This window comes from Callorhinchus milii, unplaced genomic scaffold, assembly GCF_018977255.1.
Source record: "Callorhinchus milii isolate IMCB2004 unplaced genomic scaffold, IMCB_Cmil_1.0 Scaffold8, whole genome shotgun sequence".
In the NCBI taxonomy this organism is placed as follows: domain Eukaryota; kingdom Metazoa; phylum Chordata; class Chondrichthyes; order Chimaeriformes; family Callorhinchidae; genus Callorhinchus; species Callorhinchus milii.
Genome location: NW_024704749.1, coordinates 10,962,352 through 10,985,740, shown reverse-complemented (window position 1 = coordinate 10,985,740; position 23,389 = coordinate 10,962,352). Strand labels below are relative to the sequence as shown.

The following is a 23,389-nucleotide window of genomic DNA, read 5'->3' as shown; positions in this document are numbered from 1 at the left end:
AAGGCACTGGACAGACAGAGTTACGGACCCGAGCTGGGGGTGGGGTCGGGGAGTGTGGGGGGCAGGGGGCGGAAGCAGGGTGATCGAAAGCATGGTCGAGGAGGAGGGTCTTGAGGTGGGTCGTGAAGGTAGCAAGGGGGTTGGGGGGGGAGGGGTGGTGAGGCGGAGGGACTGCGGGATGGAGTTCCAGAGGGTGGGGGCAGAATGGCAGAAGGCCCGTCCTCTGATAGTTGGGCGAGCGAGGGTAGGGGACGTGAAGTAGGTCGGAACCCACTGAGCGGAGGAAGCGAGCAGCATGTTAGGGGGTTAAGAGGTCGCAGAGGTAAGGGGGGAGCAAGACCATGGAGGGCTTTGAAGGTGAGGACCAGGGTCTTGAACTGTATCCTCTGTGTAATGGAAACCATAGAAATATATAGCAGCCAAGCACCGTGGGACGCCACTGTGCGTGAGGGAAGCTGTATAAACAAGTTGTTGTCGAGTCAGTGCCTGCAGGAGAGCAGAGGAGAAAGCGAGAGAGAATAGAAGCTCAGCGGTTATCTCACCTAAAGCATGTTTGATGACTTGAAACGCATCTTCTGTGGCAAACAGCGTCTTTGGAAAACGAATAAATATCTTTGTCCTGAAAAACAAAAGTCACTTATCAGCACTGAGAAGATTTCGGCCATCGAGTCCCTCGAGGCAACGCGGAGGAGAGGAGAGCGGCGAGGCTGATCCTCAGTGTGAGAGGAATGAGGCCTGAGCTCTGGTTAGATTAGCGAGGAGTCTTCAGCCTTGAAAAGAGAAGTCTCAGAGGGAACCTTAGAGAGGTTAGTGCTTTGGAATGTCCCCCTGACGTGAACCATCTCAGTCCGTGATGACCTTCCAGTTTGGTTCCCAACCAGAGACGAGAGACAGAGACAGAGCTCCGGAGTCTGATGACAGTCTAAGTGGACTGTTCACCTACCTTCCCATTTTGTATTCGTCCGGCTTGTACCCGATGTACTTCACCAGTCTTTCAACTCCTTCTGAAGGAGGTCCATGCCAATGGGGCCAGGTGTCTGGACACAGGGACTTATACCTGAGGAAGAAAAGACCTGTCAGTGAATGAGAAACTTGTTATAATCTCTGCAGTACATTATAGATTAATTTATAGATGATAGAACAGTGTCCAGGACTTTCCAACACACGGACACCTAATAATGAAGCGAACCACTAACCTTTGCAAGAAAATCTCGAACTTTCTTCGATACGCAAATCCTGCCCGTCTGACACGAAGGTGCTCCATGAGGCCAAGGTACTTTACCTGATGTCTCACCAACACATCATCAAAGCGCCCTGCGTGTGTGTGGGAGAGTTAATCATAATTAACTTTGGGCAATAATACTATTATAATAATCCTCGCATTTGATATAGCGCCTGATCATGTTGTTGAGACGTCTCAAAGCGCTTCACAGAATATACTTTAAAGGGGATCGACTGTGTATTTTGTGAGCGAAACACAGCAGCCAATTGCACACACAAACAGTCGTGGAAAGTTGTTGGTTTGAAAATTCTGGGGTCTCTTTGGAGTGGAGTTGTCTGGCAGGCGACAAACCAACAACAACAACTTGCATCTATATAGTGCCCTTCACACAGGCCAGCGTCTCAGAGCGCTTAACAGTGGCGGAGCCTGATGTTGAGGCGGAGGGAGGAGGTGATCGTAAGCACATTCAAAGAGGAGGATCCCAGCAAGGTCCATTGTAACACAAAGCAGTGATGTTTGACCAGCTTGTCTGGCTCATCAGAGACTCAGAGATGTGGACACATCTCTTAACCTCCGTGGGCCATAGTCCTCACAGGTTTGTCCTCTGGACAAATACAGTAAAACCGACCAAACTTTGCAGCATTGCCAATGTCTGTAACGTACCTGCCTGTTTGCCATCATTGGGCTTGATGCACCTGATGTAAGAAGGTTCCTTTGACATCAGGATGTCCATCAGGCCCATCAGACTGTTCTTGAACTGCGTAGCTACCTATAAAAGGACGACGGGAGTATATTTTAGTGAAAGCAAGGGTACAGAGGGGACTGACAACATCGAATCCGGCACTCACTGTCTCAGGCCTCTTCTTAATATCCAGCTCGGATAGAGAGAAGCACTGTTTAACAATGAGGTTACTGGATCCACACATCACCTGCACAGACAGAGACACAGAGAGAGAGAGAGAGAGGTGATGAACATGTGCCCATTTTGACCTTTCACTTGCTCATGTTGAACTCTGACCCTGGACTCCGCCCGTCTTAAAAGACATCCTTAAGGAAGTAATTACCTCTTTCAGGTTTCTGTACAACAGGTCATTGTTCTTATCCAGAAACCCTAAGCGAGAGAAAAGAAACGGTACATCATTTTGGAGTTTAACTGTACAGAGACGGATCGCGCTGTTAATACTTGGTTATATACCTGTTAAGGAAAGTTTGATGATATCAGGATATTTGACCATGCCTGACTGTGCGTTGAGTTTTGTACCTAGTGAGCAACTGGGTACATGCAAGATTCAAACTCAAACTAATTCAAACCGAAAGAAATTCAGCGCGAGGGAAGGGAGACAGTGGGAGCGGAAGATGTTGTTTGCTTCAAGAACAAATGAGAGAGATTTCCGTTAGAAAATAATATCGGGGGTGGGGGCTGGCGGGGATGCAGTATATAGTTTGGGACACGACAGGTCAAGCTGATGGGATGGTGGAAGGCGAACTGGATGACCCTCGGTCTTCTTTTGTCTCGCTAAATTCTGTACGACGTGAGCTGATCCAAGGCAGGGCAGCAATATGGCGAGTCACACTTGTTCCTCAGTGTGCGATGGAGTAATGTGTTCCTCGCTCGCTCGCTCACTCACTAACTCACTCACTCACCGATCACACTGTAAGTGACGTCTCCCGCGTAGTGCAGGAGCCGGAAGTCCGCCCGACGCAGCGTCTTCCTGGTTTTCTGGTCGGCCAGTTTGTGTCTGCGACGAAACACACCTCAGGTGATCCCGGAGAATTGCAAGGCCTTCCTTCTGCTTTAACACTCGGTTGACAAATTCTCATAGAAAGGAGCATCAATCATTTCCCACCCCCCGCCCCCCACCCCCACCCCATTCACTCCCCCTCCCCACCCCCCACTTCGCCCCCCAGTACCTACGTGAGGAAGTGAGGGTGCGACCCTTCCTTCTCTTCCAGTTTCATCAGGAATGTAAAATCTGTGGCTTCTCCCGGCCTCAAACATTCTTCATCCTTATTTGGGGGGAAAGACTGCCACTCAATCACAAAAGCACAAAATGGCTGCCACATATGGGCAGAAATATACTCACTGCACGTGACAGTGAATTAGCACAAAGCACTTTGAGATGTTTCAATGGGATGAGAACTGATACAATCCCTCCCTCTCTTTCTCTCTCTCCCTCCCTCTCTCCTCCTTCCCTCTTCTCTCTTTCCTGCTAAAGTATCTGCTGTGCCGATTAACACCTTTAAAGCTTTAAAAACAGTCTCACTGGCCTGCGATCCCCCAAATAAAATCCATCATGGACTCCATAGCTGTTTGTGGGGACGTCGCTGTGCTCAAATTGGCTGCCGCTTATCTCACAGAGAGCAGGAAGTGTGGCAGGACATCGCTACGAGTGAGATCCTGCGAGACAGGTGTATTTGCAACGAAAAAAAAACGGGCATTCTTACCAGGATTGAGATAATGCCTCTGTGTCTCTCTTCCACCAGGTCGCAGATGATCTTATTGTTGAAGTACTGTATTGGCTCCCACTGCAGATGCATAAGGTGGGACGGTATTAGATGGAGACAACAAGAAAAGTCACATAGCGTGCCATCGATAGTGCTGTCTGACAAGCAGCGGGAAAGCTACAACGCTCGCAGTGGCGAGCTATACGGTTTTAGCTGGTTAGACTCCAGCATTTACCCCAATGCACACTCTGGGCTCCCCCCAAGCCTTGGATCTCGCCAACCAGCACCTAATACTTTGTGGAATTAGGTAAACGGCTACCCTGCTATCAAATCCCTTTATCACTTTAAACACGTTAATCAGATCAGCCCTCAACCTTCTAAACTCAAGGGAATACAGACCTCATTTATGTAACCTGTAGGATCTATAGCACCGCCCGCTGTCAACGTATGATATTCATTACACCTGTGCCGTGAAAGTAGAGTAGAGTAAAGGATGTGGAGTGGACTCTACCTGGATTCCTTCAGCCTCGTATTCTTCCTGCTCAGATTTCAGAGTCAATTCAATCAACAACTGTTGGAGTTTCTCATTACAGTAATTAATGCAGAACTGCTCGAAGCTAGAGAGAGAGAGAGAGAGCAAGAGAGAGGGAAAAGCCGTTCACTCGACTGAATTCACAGAGAGAGAGAGAGAAAGGGGTAGATGATCAGAGAGGTTTTACCTGTTGACGTCGAACACTTCAAACCCGTATATATCTAACAGCCCAATCACTGTTTCCTGCTCGGGTCCTAGGAAATGGACAAACACAACGGTGTGTTTCAGACGAGGCCGAAAGCTCATTCCCTTAGTAACATACAGCCAGTAACATTCATACAAGGTCCCAATGATCTAATCAACAACCTCGATACCTTTAAAACTTTACTACTTTACGACTGCTTGTGGGACGCTGCTGGGTGCAATTGGCTGCCGCATTTCGCCCACAAAATACACAGTCAATCCACTTTACAATATATTCTGTGAAGGCACTTTGAGGCGTCTCAAAGACGTGATAAGCCGCTACATCAAATGAAAGGATTATTACTATCGTTATTATTATTATTATTAAAATCTACCCAAGGCCCAAAATTCCAGATAGGAAGTTGTTGTTGTCTTTGTCTTTGTCTGTAAAACCATTTTTATGTCTAATAAAAAGATTTCATCTGTTTTCCCCATCAGAGAGAATTAATGGGTATTTATGTCTGAGTTATTGTGAATGAAGCGATTTACATTGTTTCCTTCTGAGAACCAGGTTCATCATTAGAGTTAGTAATGTCAGTGATGCAGTGAGCCATGTGCTGTAGAGCGTGTTGTGTGTGTGTGTTTTTGTATGACGGCGGGCGGGGGTTGGGGGGTGATGGGGGGTTTGGTGGAGAGAGCTTCAAGTCGTAGTCAGTGCGAGTGGGTTATATCACAAGTGCTCATAGCAAGGGGCCAGTGCCCTGAATGCTCATTGTATTTCCTCGCTCATGCAGAGCTGTACTGTAGACACGACCATGTCGTTTAATGGGGTTGAGCAGAGGTCATTCTCTCGGCAGTAATAATCAACGTTGGAATGCAGTGAAGGGAAAGATGACTTTCTTAATAAACCCAGATGACAGATTAGTTTTGTCCCGCTGAGGAGTTGCCTTATCGAGCAGACATCTCTATATATATATATATATACACACACACACTTTATAATAAATAATCCTTGTATTTGATATAGCGCCTCTTCACGTCTTCCATACGTCTCAAAGCGCTTCGCAGAATATACTTTAAAATTTATTCTGTGAAGGGCTTTGAGACGTCTCAACAATGTGATAAGGCTCTATATCAAATGCATGATTCTTCTTAATAAACATTATCATTGAGACACTGGGCATCTAAAGTGGATTGACTCTCTTCCCATCAGTCTGCACAGCAATCCATCAAAGGGAAATGTTGTAATAAACTCCCAGGCTTACCCGGTTAGCTAACGACACATTGATCTTGTTGACCAGCCAAGTGAACGTCCGTCCGTATATGGCTTTTGCCACCGCATCACGAGCACAAAACGCTTGCTCAACACTTAAGGGGCTCAAAACCTTCAAAATACAAAAGGTCCATTAATGACCAGCGAAGGAACAAAGCTCACAAGACGGCAAGTTTAGTTTGGGATGAAGAAAGCCTTTTAGCCCATCTGATTTCATCCTTACAGAACACCCACCCTTCTGTTCCCCACCCATCACAGCATCAAGATGCTTTTTTTNCAGTGAGTCCAATGTTGTGGCCTCAACAATTTTCCTGCCAACCCTGTTCTAGGCATTATTTACCCTCCAGGTAAATAAATACTTCCCGGTGTCTGTCCTGAAATGCTCTTTGAAACTCTAAACCTGTGTTCTCTTGTTCTACCATCTTGGTAAATCCTCAAATATAGTTTCTGTCGTTTGGTTTGCATCGGCATCTCTTTGCCTCATCAATCCCTCTATGGACTCTCCCACTCTTCCCCACATCAATAGCCTGCACCACTCATTGCATTGCAATTTCAGAGCAAACGGTATCCTTAATGTCCATTTAATACTCGATATTTTTTTCAGGAAAGCAGTCAAGACACCTCAGCACATTGTTGAGCACCTGTTGCTACACATACCTCCTCAGCTTTGGTTTCAATCCTCTTGTGAGTGAGAGCTTCCTGCAGGATGGTGACAGGTACCCCGAGCAGCTGAGACAACAACAAGACGCAATAATGATTAGCGCTCGTTTCCTATCGACAACAACAACAAATTGCATTCACACAGCGCCTCTCACGTCGGGAGGACATCCCAAGGTGCTGGGCAAGGCGCTGCGAGTTGGGATCAGAGAGGTTTGGAAAGCAAGTGGGGGGTGGAGGAAGGAAGATGACCGAAGGCATGCTATCTGTACTGCGCGGTCTTTCTCCAGTCTCTGGAACTGTATCCTGGAGACCCTCCAACTTGCTCCCTCACCCTCTTCATATCCCCGCACCCCACCCCTGCCCCTCGACTTTCAGTAGTTACCCCGTTGCACACTCTGGGTTACCCAAGCCTTGCCTCTTGTCAGTCTGCATTTAATAGGCTCCAGAGTAATGTAAGCAGGACACGTCCCTCTAAGGAGAGAGTGCGCATTCCATTCCATAACATGTGTAGGTGGGATGTATGGAACTGACTTTGCTTTAGATACTCTTCTGTGTGTGTCAGACCAAAACAAAAATCTGTACTGATCTTAGGCATTGTGGCCTTTGGAGCCTGTTTGGCTGAGGAGAATTGGAGGTGGGGACATGACCTCAACCCTGCGAACCTAAAGCCCTGACAGGTAGAATGGTCTGAGATGGACATGTCCCATTCTGTGCGGTTCCAAGTTTTTACAGCCCGTTTACCTTGGAGATCCACCTGATCTGGGTGTCGTTGGTGATAAGCGAGTGCCCTCGGTTGTCTACCTCGAACTTGATGTTTCCCAGGTGCAGCACGCTGGCTATAATCCCCAACAGATCCTGGGACACAAAGACACAGGCCACAAGATCAATCCATGACCGTTTGTGGGACGCTGCTGTGTGCAATTGGCTGCCGCGTTTGGCCCACAAAATATACAGTCAATTCACTTTACAGCGCATCCTGTGAAGCGCTTTGAGACGTCTCAAGTACGTGATAAGGAGCTGTATCAAATGCCAGGATTATTATTTTATTACAAGGGACATTCAAGAAGGTGAAGGCTTTTTGGTCCATTTGATCTAATTTTTCCATTAAATGAATAAATCCATCAACCGCTCTTGGTAACCTTGTTCCAGTCATTAATTACCCTCTCGGTAAAGAAATAGTTTTTAGTGTCTGACATGAAATTGCTCCTTTGCAACCCTGAACATGATCTCTCTTGTCCTGTCCCCGATGCTTTGACATACCCAAGTTCTAATCTGGGACTTTCCTGGTCACTACGGCTCAGAGGCGAGAGAGCGTGCTACCAACCGAGCCAGTCTGCTATCAATCAAAGCTGCTTAAATGCCATTGACTTTTTCCATTCAACTCAATTTCATGAGTGCGTAAATATAAGACAGAAATCACAAGAGACGTTTGGTCAAAGAAGGCTCTTTAGCCCATGGGATCTCATCCCACCTGCTCTACCGTCCTCCCCTTTCCTGTGAAGGAGCATCAAATAGACTAAATGTATCTCACTGTCCTTTCCACCCATTTTCCACTCACATACACAAACCCACACATACAAACACACACACACACAAACCCACACATACAACACCCCCCCACACCTCCCCCATACACAAACACACACAGTGACCGCCCGCTGCGATTAACACTCTGATGCTCTTGTATTCAAACTCACGTCAATGTTGTTTTCGTTGAAATCAATGACGGAGAAAGCCTTACGGACGGTTTTCCAGTCGTTCTTGTCATTGATAGAAGACACTTTGGCACATTGTCCCTATGGGGAGAGGGATAGAGTCACAAGACAGAGGGTTCAGCAAAACATAAGAGCCTGGGCATCATCCTGAAACCAATGACAAACTAGCAGAAGAAGGCTCCAGATCCTGAGGTCTGATTTGAGAAATTTCTTAATGGAATTCCACAATTTCCTAAATTCAGGACAATTCAAAAAGGGACATAAATGTAGATCTAAAACCGTGTGGAACTTCTCCGTAGGAGTTGGGTGTTGGAGCTGGCCTGCCTGGGATAGTCTGGGTGGATGTGCCATGTTACCTGGACGAGATAGTGGTACTGATGTGCGTTACGTTCCAGGCCAAGCCAACGCAGCAACTCGTTCTCTCCTCCCTCCAACAGTTGGTAGAAGATGTGAAAGTTCCTCTCGCCGTGGTTTTGGTGGGCAACCCTGGACTTCTCCAGCAGATAGCTGAGGATGTGACCTCCGACAGGAGCTCCCTGAACAAGGAGCAAGCAGGTGGGTTAGTGGGACCGTCAACGGAATGATGGAGAGGGGAGCACATGAATTATCATGACACTTAAGACTTTTGGCTCCATAAGGGTCTCACCTCATCGTGTCCATTTAATATTAATAATAATAATCCTTGCATTTGATATAGCGCCATATCACGTCATTGAGACGTCTCAAAGCGCTTCACAGGATGCACTGTGGGCAAAACACGGCAGCCGATTGCGCACAGTAATTAGGGTCTAAGAGATGGAACTCCCACCATGAAGCTGAACTGGATGTCCATGTACTTCCCAAATCTGCTGGAATTGTCATTCCGGAGAGTCTTGGCATTTCCAAAAGCCTGAAACCAAACAAGGAAACGAGGAATGTCAATGTAACCGGAGATACTGTACCCACAACAATAATCCTTACATCGGACACAGCGACTTTCACGTCGGGAGGACGTTTCAAAGCGCTTTGCAGGAGTTTGCCGTAAAATGTAGTGACTCTGTGCTTTCTGTAGCTAATTGTGCACACAGCACAAATTGAATGTGGCCTGTGTCTGATCCATGTCAACAGCAACAACAACATGCATTTATACAGGACCCTCCACGCAGGGTAGCATCCCGGAGCACATGTATCCAATGTCCAGTCTGTATTTAATCTACGTCTAGTCCGCGTCTAGTCCGTGTCCAGTTGTGTACTCACTTCCAGCACCGGGTTTGACAGAAGCAGACGGTCCCTCACTATCTGTAGCTGCTCTGTGGTTGGGCAGGTCATGGCGTAATACTGGAGAATTTTCTTTGAAGCCTCCGTCTTGCCGGCTCCACTCTCTCCGGAGATCAGGATGAAATGGTTTTTGTACTCGGTGCACATCAGTCTGTAGGCGTTGTCAGCAATGGCGTAGCTAAAGGCAACAGGTGAGCGGGTGGGGAGGTGGGGAAAGGGGGTGCGTGGGAATCGGATCAGTATGGGGTCAACATCTGCATCTCACAGCTTTGCATCCAAAGTAATAGCAATAATAATAATAACAGTAATAATCCTTGCATTTGAAACAGCAACTTATCACATGGTTGAGACGCCTCAAAGCGCTTCACAGACTATGTGCTCAATTGGATTGACTCCCAACTTACATGTGAGGCGGGAGCTCAAAGAAATTCACGCCTTGGTACAGCTCCATTTGTTTGCAGGTAAAGATTTCCAACTCCTTATAGGGATTGACAGACACCAGCAATGTCCCGATGTACGTCTGACGAATAAGGAGACAGACTCGTGTCAAGAGCAGCAAAGGGACGCTGGGGGTTAATGATAATATTAATAATAATCCACGCATTTGATGTAGCCCCTTATCGCGTCGTCGAGACGTCTCAAAGGCGCGTCACAGATGCGGTTGGTGCGTGCGAGCAAAGGCATATTTACGTAGATGAGGTTCTCGCGGAAACGCTTGCGAAGGTTGTCGAGGAAAGCCATCTCGCTGGTGTAAGAGTCCAGGAGGACAAAGTCCTGCACCCCCACTCTGTCCCGGGCTGTCAACGCTCCCTCCATGTTCACCCGCTGCCGACTGCCTGGCTCCTTCTGTTTCTGAAACAGCAACAAATTGCATTTGTATAGCGCCTTTCACATCGGGAGGACGTCCCAACGTGCTGGACAGTCAAGGAAGACAGAGACAAAGGCTCACACACAAGGCTCTCCGGAGGGCAAGAGAGACACAGAGCAACAGAGAGACAGAGTGAGAGATAGAGAGACAGACAGAGAGACAGAGGCAGAAAACCAGAGTGAGGAATAGAGAGATAGAAAGATGGGAGGGGGGGTGGAGGAGATCGACGTGGTCGGAGCTTGAGATGAGGAGTCGCTGGCGGGAATCAAGCAAGAGAGGTTTCTTATATTAGATCGATTTCTGTCAGGAAATAATATCTCGGGATGGATACAATATGTAGTTTGGGACATGACGTATCAAGCGACTGGCTGGATGGTGGGAGGTGAACTGGATGGACCTTAGTGTTTTTTCGTCCCCACAAATTCTTATGTTCTTAAGAGAGCCTCATTACACTGCCAGAGAGAGCTCGTCACCCGAGCCCAGGCTATAAACTGTTTAATCTGTTTACGTTGGAAAGTCCCCAGGCTCTGAGCCAGCTCCTCCTCAACTTCCTGTAGGAAATAAACTCCTGGAGTCAGTCTATCTTATCCAGTTTCCATACTGCCCACCCCTCCCCTCCGCTCCCCTCCTCTCCTGTGCCCAGGAAACCAATACAAGGCATTCACTTAATGGGACTGACTCGATGTGCAGTGCTACATGATGTAGGGAGAGAGGGGGTTGGGCTGTGCACTGCGCTATCTCATACACAACCCGTCTCTACAGTACAGTGTGGAGTCCTGTGGGGTAATGGTAAGCGAGAGGACCCGGGTTTGATTCCCGGGCAGGGCGAAAACTCAGGCAAGTTTCCTTACTCCACACGTCTCTTTTTACCGAGCAGTAAGTAGGAACCCGGTTGTTAAGTCGATTGGAGGATCGCTTTCCTGGGGCAATAATCCCTTCGAGAAAAAATAATTTGATCACTCAATCCACGGCTGTTTGTGGGGACGCTGCTGTGCACAATTGGCTCCCGCGTTTCGCCCGCAAAATACACAGTCAATTCACTTTACAGCTTATCCTGTGAAGCGCTTTCAGACGTCTCGAAGACGTGATAAGGCGCTGTATCAAATGCAAGGAATATTATTATTGCATATTAATGTAATTAAATAATTTCGAAAGCAAGGATTACATCGTTGCGCAAGAATACAGCGAATGAACGACTGAATGCTTAAAGGTAGCTTCGCAAGTAAAAGATCAGCCCTTACCCTCAGCCTTGCTTTGTGGTCTCCCTTTCCTTTAATATTTTCTGACTGCTGTTTAATGTCTTGGCTTTATAGTGTTGTGGATGTATCTCGGTGTCTCAAGCCAACAGCGCCCCACAAGCAGGATATGCATTGGTTTATTGAGGGTGGATGGAATGGGGAGGGGGTGGGGGGGTGTGGGGATGTGGAGGGAGGGCGGGATGGAGGGACAGAGGGTGGGAATAAGAAGTTGGAGTTCGGAATTTACACAAACAACTCTTGATATCACAAGACTCTGGTTCAGAGCGAAAACAATACATCACGACCTCCGGCCAGGAAGATGTGGGAAAGAGAGCGTGTTTGTCCTCAGAGGATGGAGGGGAAGTGGGTCAAGGATAAGTGAGATAGGCAAGAGGTTGGACTGACTGTTAGGCAACATTGGGAGCTGCTGGCTTGTAATAATAATAATAATAATAATAATAATCCTTGGCACGTCCTCCCAATGTGAAAGGCGCTGATATAAATGGAGTCCTTTAGCGTAGTGGTTAGCGCTTTTGGCTCATAAGTGAGATAAGCCGGGTTCGATTCCCGGGCGGGGTGAAACCTTACGCAAGTTTCTTTACCTAGTTTACCTTGCAGTAAGCAGGAACCAGGTTGTTAGTCGATTGGCGGATCGCTTTCTGGGGGTAATAATCCTTCAACGACAACAAGACAAATTGGTCACTCAATCCACGACTGTTTGTGGGACACTGCTGTGAGAAATTAGCTGCCGCGTTTCATCCACTAAAATATACAGTCAATCCACTTTACAATGTATTCTGTGCACTGCTTTGAGATGTCTCAACAAGGTGCTATATCACATGCAAGGATTATTAATATTATTATAAATGCAATATGTTGTTGTTGTCATCCTAGATTGTGAGTCCAAAGGCTGACGTGGGGGCTTGAACCTACAATCTTCTGACTCAGAGGTGAGAGAGCTACCCACTGAGCCAGTCTGTCCCAACTTACGTCATTTAGGAACATAGGAGCGGGAGGAGGCCATTCAGCCTTTCGAGCTTGTTCCTCCGTTCTATTAGATCAAGGCTGATCTGTACCTCAACCCCAATTACCTGCCTTTGCCCCATATCTCTCAATCCCCTGACCTAACAAACATCTGTGCACTTCAGTCTTGAAAATGTAAATGGATCCAGCCATAATCGACCATCTTTGAGGGGAGAGAATTCAGTGCATCTCAGAGTTTAAGACACAGTGTTTGGTGTCACCGGCTAAGACTGGGTGGAAGTTGGAGCCTCTGGAGAGGAAGAGGAGGAGGTGGAAGGACAGAGTGGGGTGGGGGGTGGTGCTTGTCGGGGAGGAGTGAGGATGGGGACATTGGAAGAATCTAAAATAGTTTAGTAATAAAACAGATTAATGTCCTTGTTGAATAGACTGTCATAGTCACTGATATCAGGTCTGCACATGAGGGTGCCTGGCAAAAACCCAACTGGAGCTTCCTGGCTTTGCTTTCCGCTGCCGATAGCGAGAGAGGCCAACGCAAGGGTGCGGGAGGATAGAGATCAGCCGGCTTCCACCCCACGCATGGCAGGAAGTGCAGAAAATAGCCAGAAGATCCCATTCTATTCCCATTCGGAGCCTGGCACTGCTTTTCCGGAGCTGTTTCGTGCAGGATGGTACACTGCTGGAGGTAAAAATAAAACCCTGGCTCCTGTTTTTTTGGGAACCACAGGACCTGAAGTTCCGTTGTGTCTTAGGTTTTTTTTGCTCAGGCGGGTGGGAAACCCACCACTGTTGCTTAAGAGTCTCCAAACCAAGCTGAGAATTCTATGCATCCCATCTACACATGGAAACCCCAGAGGTAGATTGTTGGAATGGATTGCGCTCTCTCTATCTCTTTCTCTCTCTTCTCTGTCTCCCTGGAGGGACACATCCTGTTTACCTAATTCCAGACAGTATTAGGCGCAGGTTGGCAAGAGCCAAGGCTTGGGGAGAGCCCAGAGTGTGCACTGGGGTAACTAACAGTAAGCAGGAACCCGGTTGTTAGTCGATTGGCAGATTGCTTTCCGGGGGTAATAATCCCTCCAAAAATAAAATAATAATAATTTGGTCACTCAATCCACGGCTGTTTGTGGGGACGCTGCTGTGTGAAATTGGCTGCCGAGTTTTGCCCACAAAATACACAGTCAATTCATTTTCACGAAATATACAGTCTCAACGATGTGATAAGGCGCTGTATCAAATGCAAGGATTATTATTATTATTAATAATTACTATGAAGCGTTTGATGAGGTTTCACTGTACTGAGAAGCCCAAATTCCCATTCTACTTGAATAGGCAACTTCCTCCGCCAGAGGGCAGAAATTACAAACAGAAAGGCTTTGTGATGCTGTCTTTGTTGGGTCTAATTTTGGGGGGAGGGTTTCTGTATTCCCGTTAGATTCCTTTTCACGCTCCCGAAGCAGATCCCATCGGGAAGGAGCTCCCGTGGGGTCAACATTCCAGTATTTCCGTTTCCAGGAAGGAAATTCCTCTATTTGCGAGACTCAGCTAATAATATTAGGAATAATCCTTGCATTGACACTGCGCCTTTCACGTCAGGATTTACTGTAGTGTAGTGACTGTGCGTACTCTGTAGGCGAATGCAGCAGCTAATTTGAGAACAGCAATGTCCCACAATTTAACAATAAAACTTCATTTGGGGGATTGTTGACCAGGACACCGGGGGAGGAGAGAGAGAGAGAGAGAGAAACTCCCTTTTCTTTTTGAATTGTGGCACGAGATCTTTAAAATCCGTCTGAATAGGCACAGATGGGGCCTCGGTTTAACGTCTCATCTGAACGATCACAATTTCTAATAATGCAGCACACCCACAGCACAGCGTTAAGCCACTCGCGCACACACTCACACATGCACTCACACACGCACACACACACACGCGCGCACACACGCACACACTCACACACGCGCACAAATCCTCATGCCCAAATTCACACTCAACTCACATACCCAACACACTCACTCAACTCACACACTCAGACACGCACTCACTCACACGTTTACTCACGCACACACTTACACTCACTCATCTCACACAGTTCGAAAATCACATCCTGATTGCTCTTTTTATAATCCCTGCATTCCTTTCTTCCAATACAAGCCGACGTTACAAAGCACTTCACAGGATTCACTGTGAAGTGTAGTGACTGTGTGTTTTGCATTGCAACATCAGCCTGGACTGGGAGCTCAAAGTCCCGATGTGGGGGCTTGAACCCACAACCTTTTGACTCAGTGTTGTGAGCGTTACCCACTGAGTCGGACTGACACCTATAATAGCATTTACAGTAAAACATTACGATTAAAAACACCACATTTTCTTATTTTTTTTTTGCATTGACGGATTCCTGATTTTCAAAGAAAAAAACCCAAGACAGAATTCAGCTGCTAAAAGAAAAGGGATTGGAGAGAGTTTGGGAGATTAATCCGGTGCGGGTGAGGGTGAGGGCGAGTGAGTGGTGTGTGTGTGTGTGTGTGTGTGGGGGGGTGTTGGTATCCCTTGAGGGAATTTTAAACCATAAAAAAATCAGTTCAACCACTGTAAACCTTGGAATCAAATTAAGGAGTAGTGATTAGAGAAAAAAAAAATCCTCTCGTGGTTTTTTTGTGTGAGCGTTTTCCCGAAATGGCTTTCAGTTCTCTCCCTCAAGAAACTTTCAATAAAAGCTCTTTTTTTTTAATCAGAACTCTCTTTGATATCTTTTTATATTTAAAACCGCGTGTTTTGAAAACTCCACCACCCCCCCCGCCCCCCTTCGCTTCTCCCCTCTGTCCTAACTCTTACCCTCCTTTTCTCAGAACCCCCCCACCCCTCAAAAGACTGTCTCGCTGTCACATAAAAATGCTTGGGTGGATAATCGAGGAGGAGAGGTTGGAAGAAAGAGACCCAATTCTCTTTATTGTCCCCGCAAAATAAAAGTTTCACAGTGTAACAATCCGCTACAAATATCTCTCGAAATTTGCTTTGAATATTTATTCATTAGAAAGCGTTTAACGTCAGCCCGCGTTTCACACCAAGAGGTTTAGACATCGGCGGTTATAAAAGGACCTGTTTCAACCCCCTCTTCCCTCCCCCTTTCATAAAAGGAGTAAAAGTCCCTCTCCTAATCTGAGAGACTCGACTAAGACAGGAGCCGAGGGAGACAACAGGCAGCCTGAAAAAATCTAACTAACGGTCAGGGACCCCCTACTTACTCCAATCCTCATTTAAAAGGCGAAGAGAACAATGAGTGCTTGTTCGCAAGACTCCCTGCCTCTCCCCCCTGAGCCCGGCCAGTCACTACAATGCAAAAGGAGGCAATACAGATCTCTTCACCTGTTGTGTGTAGCCCAATGCATTTCTCCCCCCGACCCACCCCCCGCTCCCCGTCCTCCTACTCGCCACCCCCCCCGCCCGCCCCCCCGTCTTCTCTCTATCAGGCTGACCTCACATTAACCCAATGAGACAGGTGAACAATATTCATTAAAGCAGCACATTAGAGATGTCAGGTCTAATACGTCGATTGTCTGTCAGCCCGACACAGCCCAGTCTCCATCACAAATGTTCTCTGTTCCTGGCCTGGGATGTCTCTAAACCTCACTAAATGCCTACGAGCTGAAGTTAGTGGGTGTGCATGATGGAAAAAAAGGGGGCTGGGGCGCGTGAGAGGGGGGAAAAAAAAGGCAATCTGACATAATTACTAGCCCTACCACACCCCCTCACAACGCAGTTGAAATACAGCCATTTAATAATCTGATTCGATACGTCTCGTTTGATAATAATAATCCTTACATTTGATATAGAGCCCTCGAGACATCTCAAAGCGTTTCACAGAATATACTGTAAAGTGAATTGACTGTATTTTGTGGGCGAAACGCGGCAGCCAATTGTGCTTAGTAAAGTCCCACAAACAATTGTGGATTGAGTTACCAAATTATTCTTATTTTACTTGAAGGGATTATTACCCCTGGAAAGCGATCCACCAATCGACTAACAACCGGGTTCCTACTTACCGCTGATAAACAGAGGCGTGTGGAGTAGGAGTAAGGAAACTTGCCTAAGGTTTTGCCCAGACTGGGAATCGAACCCGGGTCCTCTCGCTAGTGAGGAGAGAGCTCTAACCACTACATTACAGGACTCCACAACAGAGATACAATAGAGGATGGGATCGTCCAAAGGACACACACGATATCGAAGCATTCATTCGTGCAAAATGTACCCCAAACTAGTTTCCTTTTGGGAGGAGGGGAAAGGGGGAGGGTTGAGAAAAATAACTTTGATGTTCTTACCCCCCCACCCCCCAATCCGTCAAAGTATATATTGCTTCTTCCAATGTTCTGGGTGTCTCCTGCGGTTTGCCCTCCAGCAGGGTATAGAGAGAGAGGGAGAGACTGACATCTTCTCCCTCTCTATGTCCAATTAGGGTTAGAGGGTATAGAGGACAGAGGCAGGTCCTAATATGTTCAGCGCCCCTTTAAACATTCATGATCAACTAATACATTTTGTGGCTGCTGTCCCTGCCTTCCACCGGGGAGAGGGGGGTGGGGGGAGTTCAGATCAGTTTGGAACATCCTTCAGATCCAAGATCCTTTGATGTAGTCCTGGATTGAACATCTCATCTCCACTGTTACATTATTGAGCTCTCCTTACAGAGAAATGCCCCCCCGCCCCTCCATGCTCTCCCCACTCTCCCCACCGCCCCCACAACCACCGTCAAAACAGAACCGGCAAACTCATCCACCCCAAAATTTACACCGTAATGCAAACACCTCTGTTAAAGGGACCAGGTCCACTTGTCGCATTCCCCCCCCCCCCACCCCCCACTAACTTATTCTACTTGAAGTGACGATACGTTTAAGGTCTGGGTTTTATGGGGTAATTGATTAATTCGGGGAATTATTTATTTGGCTTCGGGTTCGAAAAGAAACATCTAGAAAGAAATACCTGCGCGTCCATCGTGGGTTGTATCAAAGTGTTGTTTGTTTCAATTATTCTCGTGCCAATGAATAAAAGATCGACTGCTTCAATCCGGGATCGTTTATCAGACCTGCCTGAGGCTAGCGGAGTTATCTAGCCGTCAGATTAATGATTCAGGAGCTCAGGTAATGTGCGTGACACTGTTACCTGGACACATCCTCTCTCTCGCTCTCTCTCTCTCGCTCTCTTCTGTGGCTCCAAAGGGTTGTGGGTTCAAGCCCCGCGTCGAGGCTTTCAGCTCACAGTCTAGGCTGACGCTCCAGTGCAAGGGCCGGGGTGTGTGTTGCACTGTCAGGGGTGGCCTTCAGATGAGATGATAAAACCGAGCTCCCCGTCCGTCCCTGTCCACGTCAAAGATCTCACGCAGGATGCGCATTCCAATCCAACAGTGCATCTCTGGATTTTCCATGTGTAGGCCATTCAGCCCCTCGAGCCTGTCCCACCATTCTATTAGATCACGGCTGGTCTGTACCTCAACTCTAAATACCCCGCCTTTGCCCCATATCCCCTGACCTGACTAACATCCATCCACCTCAGTCTTGAAAATTTGAATGGATCCAACTATATTCTACAGCCTTTTGTGGGCTGAGTTTTGGGGGAGAGAGCTCTCCAGATTTCCTTTAGCCTTTGTGTGTGTGAAAAACTGCTTCTGGATTTCACTCCTAAATTGTTTCGCTCTAATTTTAAGATGAGGAGGAACCACAGCAATGGATTTCTGAGTTCAACAGGGAAACACCTACCGTTCAGACTGTGGATCGCCAGGCTGGACTGGGCCGGGTCAGGAATAGTGCCCAATTGGAAGCAAAATACAGCCCCCTACTCTCTGCGAGTCTGGCCTCTCCATGTCTCTTTTACACAGACCCTTCTCCTCTCCTGCCCCACCACTTCCAAAAATAAGCACGTCTATTTTAGTTCTAGCTCTGAGAGCCGGGAATGTTTGTGTGGTGACCTAGATACACCACACGGGAAAGCTATCGCCTGCTGGGAGTTCCCTCTCTCCCGCGTTGACTGTGCCACGGAACGGTAAATAGGAACTTGGGCCAAATCTGAACCAAAAAGGTGGACAAGATCTGTGTCTGTTTTGGTCAATGTAAAGTCTGGTCCAGAGTGCAAACTCTGTCGTACGTTAATCAGTCGTTTCGCGGCTGTTTGCGAGACCTTGTTGTGGGCAAAATGGCTTTCTCGTGCACCTAATATTAACACTTTTTCTTTCTCTGTATCTCTCTTTCTTCCTTTCTCTTTTTCTTTCAGTCACTACACTTCCAATAAAATCCTTCAAGGGCGTGATGAGGTGCTGTATCAAATGCGAGGATTACTTTATTATGATTATAACTGTATGGGAGGGGAACTTCAGTTGGGGGAGGGGATTAGGGAATCTTTTCATTGATGGGGATGGACCTGTGCTTCATAATATGCGTTCTTCCTTGAACGTGTGTGTGTGCGCGTGTGTGGGGAGTGGTGGGGGGGTGCGTAAGGGGTTAGTCTGTCCTTGGACCACAAATATCCTTCCTGATCATGGCGCTGAAATAGCTCCAGTCTGACAGACTCTCAAACCCAGAGTCATGGACCACAAGTATCAGGTTAAAAGGGCTCCGAGGCTGTTAATTAGCGGACAAAGGAGTTAAAGCTTTTACACTTAACCTGGGTTTTATGTCACCAGGGACTGGGATGAATGGAGGCAAAGACAGGGCCTGAAATAGGCTCACACTCTTCCTGCTGTACCCATTATCCTATCTTTCCACCTCCCAGTGTATTGGGGCAAATTCTCGGTTTTATATTTTTCTACTTCTTTCTAAAAAAATACAGTGTCAGCGCCTCACGTTCAAATTCCTCCACGGTCTCACAGACGCCACTCCTGCTTCGCGTTCCTTCCCCCACTCCCTCCCTCCTCCTTCCCCCCGCACTCCGTCTCATCCCCACCATCGGCAAACGAGCTTTCAGCCATTCTGCCCCCAGTGGTGTAGTGCATCTTTAAAGGTCCACCTGAACAGGCACAGACGGGGAGCGAAGTTTAATGTCTCATCCAAAGGATGGCGTCTCCGACAATGTGGCGTCAGCCTAGTCTGTGACCGACCATGGGGGTGTGGGGGGTTGGTAGGGGGTGTGTGGTGGGGCTCGGTGAGTTTGCTATCGTCTGAGCCAGGCTGACACCTGACCTGCATAAGGTGCTGTGCAGGAGAAGATCTTGCAGTGAATGTGAAAGCAAGAGACTCAGCCAAACCACACAGTATATAAAAGCTGGTGCTATTCTGGCAGTGATTAGGAACATTTGGCAGTACATTGCTGATTTTTGTTCTTATTCAGCAAAGCTGAGCAATCCCGTGCTCCGGCCTCTGTCACCGCTGAACATTATTCAAAAGGTCGCTTTGTCCCCAGTGACCAGACAGGGGAACAGAACAGAACATCCTCTTCAGCCGTCAGCCTGGCCTGAAGCGAGGACATGATGGAGGCCTGTAGTGTAGTGGTTAGAGCGCTCGCCTCACAAGCGAGAGGACCTGGGTTTGATTCCCAGGCGGGGCAAAACCTTAGTCAAGTGTCCTTACTCCGCACGCCTCTGTTTACCGAGCAGTAAGTAGGAACCAAGTTGGTCACTTCAATCCACGATTGTTCATGGGGCACTGCTGCATGCAATTGGCTGTCGCTTTTGCCCACAAAATACACAGTCACTACACCTTACAGTATAGTCAGTGAAACACTTTGAGATGTCAAAACGATGTGATAAGGGCCCTATATCATATGCAAGGATTATTATTATTATTATACATCAGAGGACGTCTCAAAGCGCTTTGCGCTACTGGCTGAAGCGTCGCTGACGGGGGGAATGGGGGGGGGAATGATGAACGAAAGCACAGTGATTATGCATTCGATGCAGCGTCTCATCTAGGTCTCTCCCTAGAACTTTGACTGTAAAGTGTAGTGACTGTGTGTTTTGTAGGTGAAACCGCGCCTTAATGAATAAGCACGGCACAAGCCAATTCACTGGGGGAGCATTAACTCTCACACACTGCAGATGCCCTAGATTTCCTGATACTGAATCCTGCGATGACGGAACTTAACAGAACAACCTAATAAAAACCTTAAATCATAGTTACCTTTCCCGCCTTGTTACGGTTTTTACAAGGTTATAACACATCGAAACTCTGCTCTATCTTACGCTGAACCTGTTCCACGTTATTACACCAACAACAATTCGCATTTATATAGCGCCCCTCAAGCAATGGGGAGGGGGGGGGCGAAGTGGAATGTCTTCAGGCATGACCTGAAGATGGAAGGGGCAAGGCGGAGGGAGAGAGGAAGAGTGTTCCAGAGTTTCGGGGCGTATGGCTGATGGTGGAGCTGAGGGACGAGAGTCAAGCAGGAGGCCGGAGTCAGTCGAGCGGAGGCAGAAAGCGACACCATTAATTGGATCAAATTGCAAAACTGATTATGTTTTAAGTTACGTCTTTTTTTAAATAGATTTCTTTTTTTTTTACCTGAGTCTGCATGTTTCTCTATCTCCCTCTGGATCGTGGCTGCTTTTATTCCGTTGTTTCTTTGATGTCCTGGGATCCCGATTCTTCCCAGCCTTTTCCCTCTCTCAGGTACAGGATGTGACTCTGAGAAGCGATCCACCTGAATTGATAGCCATCCCGGCATGCCTTAGCCTGGGAGCTCTCAGCCACTGGTGTTGGTTCCTGCCGAGACACAAGAACAGAAATGTCCTACATTCCACATCGCTCCTCCCCGCACTCCTTGTGTCCCAGCACAGCTCACACAAGCCCTGAATGATAATAACCCTTTGCATTTCATACAGCGCCTTATCACCTCATCGAGGCGTCTCAAAGCGCTTCACGGGATAGACTGCGAAACGTAGTGACTGTGTGTTTTGTGGCGTAGTGTCGGGACCAATTTGTGCACAGCGGAGACCCACAAGCAGCCTGGATGGGTTGGTAGCTTGTGGGCTCAAGCCTCACGTCCGAACTTGCATTCACATCATCTAAGCTGATGCTCCAATGCAGTGCTGGGGGGAGGGGGGTGGGTGTGGGGGGCGTTGTATTTTCAGAGGTGCCGTCCTTTGGATGAGACGTTAAACCGAGGTCCCGTCTGCCTGTCCGGGCGGACGTTAAAGATCCCGCACGTCGCTATTTGAAAAGAGAAGGGAGTTTCTCTCTCTCCCGGTGTCCTGGACAACAATTCCCCCAAATAAAATTGGTCTGTTTGCTGGACAAGCAAACTGGCTGCCTCTTTTCGCTCGCAAAATACACAGTCACAAAATACCCTTTACGATGTGTCCTGCTCAGCACTTTGAGGCGACTCCACGAAAGGATTAGGTGCTATATCAAATTATTATTATTATTATTAAAAGGTCCTTTTGGTCGGATGGTCATCAGGTCGGTTGGAGCGACACAATCGATCGTGGACCGGATTCCCCCCCCCCCTCACATCCCCACATCCCCATCCCTCTCTCTCCCAGGGTAAGTAAGTAAGTAAGTACTTTCAGAGAGCAGTGGTTAGTGGAATGTGGGGGAGGGCAGAAGGTGCCTCTCTCTCTCTCTCTGTGTCTCTCTCTCTCTTTCCAACCGTTATATCTGTGTGTGTAATCACTTCTCCTGCCCATTGTACACAGTGTGGACCCACCATCTGCCTGGTATCTGTCTCCTCCCATGGGGGCTGGAGCATTGTTAAGCCCGGCTCCCCCAAAGGATTAACTTGTACCTTCACAACTAACGACATATTTCAACACAAAAGAGAGATATTAAAGGCTACAGTGTCCAGGGGCGGGGGCGGGGGAGAGGGGGAGAAAAAAACAATTTTATTACAACATCAATCAGTTAAGACGCAGACAAAAAACTAAGGCGGGCGATTTAAAAATGAACATTCAACCCCTTGAAGGGGGGAACTGTGTCTGGGAGAGCGATTGTCCCCCTTAATGTCAGATTTTTAGGTTATTTAGAAATTTGAATTCGCAACGTGACTGAAATTGAGGTCTGTCTTTTCGGCTGCACTTTTTGGTCACTTCCCCCACCCCCCACCCTCCGCCCCCCCCAACCTTCGCTCCGGGTTCCCACCCAACAATGTAAAGGGCGTTGTATAAACATAATAATAATAATAATAATAATAATAATAATAATAATAATAATAATAATAATAATAATACGTCCATTTGATATAGCACCTTATTATGTTGTGGACACAGCGGTGTCCCACAAACTGTCGTGGATTGGGTGACCACATTGTTTTTTGAGGGATTATTACGCTTGAAAAGAAGTAAGTAGGAACCCCCAACCGGATTCCTACTTTACTGCCGGGTAAACAGGCGTGTGGAGTAAGGAAACTTGCCTAAGGCTTCACCCCGCCCGGGAATCGAACCCGGTTCCTCGCGCTTGTGAGGTGAGGGCTCCAACCACTAGGCTCCGGGACTCCATACTTGGTGTGGTCGCTATATCAAATTATTTTTATTGAGTGCAGAGTTAGGGAACAGATTCAATCAGACGATGAGCTCTAGCTGGGCTGAGATGCTGTGGTGGGAAATAAGGCTGAGATGGGGACAAGCACTTGCACACAGGCAGAGCTGACCTATTTAGAAGCTCACTACTTTGTAAATCTCAGCTGGAGCAGGAGTTAGGAGAAAAAAAACCCTACATTTTGCTGCCCTTAGGAAGAATCCTGCCATTTGATTTGACCTCGAAATGTCTCAGAGAGCGCTTCACAGAATCCAGTAACAATAATAATCCTTGCACTTGACACAGCGCCTTATCACGTCGTCGAGACAACAACACCAACAACAACAAGATTCCATTTATAGAGGGCCTTTCACGTCGGGAGGACGTCTCAAAGTGCTTCACGGGGTATATTGTAAAGTGACTTGACTGTGTATTTTGTGGGCAAAACGCGGCAGCCAATTGCGCACAGCAGCGTCCCCCCACAAACAGTCGTGGATTGAGTGACCAAAGGTTTTTTTGAGGGATTTTATGTATTTACTGAGAAGTGCAGTGACTGTGTGTCTTTGTAGGCGAACGCAGGAGCA

The 23,389-nt window shown here is 47.5% G+C and overlaps 1 protein-coding gene across 1 annotated transcript in view; it reads right to left on the bottom strand.

The window, feature by feature from the left end:
• myo1ha (myosin IHa) overlaps positions 1–23,389 on the bottom strand; it is a 41,174-nt gene that overhangs the window by 4,748 nt on the left and 13,037 nt on the right. The window contains 21 exon segments of the mRNA XM_042337454.1: positions 543–619; positions 944–1,057; positions 1,197–1,314; positions 1,886–1,991; positions 2,071–2,151; positions 2,287–2,333; positions 2,867–2,961; positions 3,138–3,229; positions 3,668–3,748; positions 4,179–4,284; positions 4,387–4,442; positions 5,636–5,767; positions 6,313–6,384; positions 7,057–7,170; positions 8,013–8,111; positions 8,387–8,566; positions 8,839–8,919; positions 9,267–9,465; positions 9,692–9,807; positions 9,978–10,139; positions 20,856–21,056. Of these exon segments, the coding sequence (XP_042193388.1) occupies positions 543–619; positions 944–1,057; positions 1,197–1,314; positions 1,886–1,991; positions 2,071–2,151; positions 2,287–2,333; positions 2,867–2,961; positions 3,138–3,229; positions 3,668–3,748; positions 4,179–4,284; positions 4,387–4,442; positions 5,636–5,767; positions 6,313–6,384; positions 7,057–7,170; positions 8,013–8,111; positions 8,387–8,566; positions 8,839–8,919; positions 9,267–9,465; positions 9,692–9,807; positions 9,978–10,139; positions 20,856–20,867 (2,140 nt within the window). The 5' untranslated portion in view covers positions 20,868–21,056.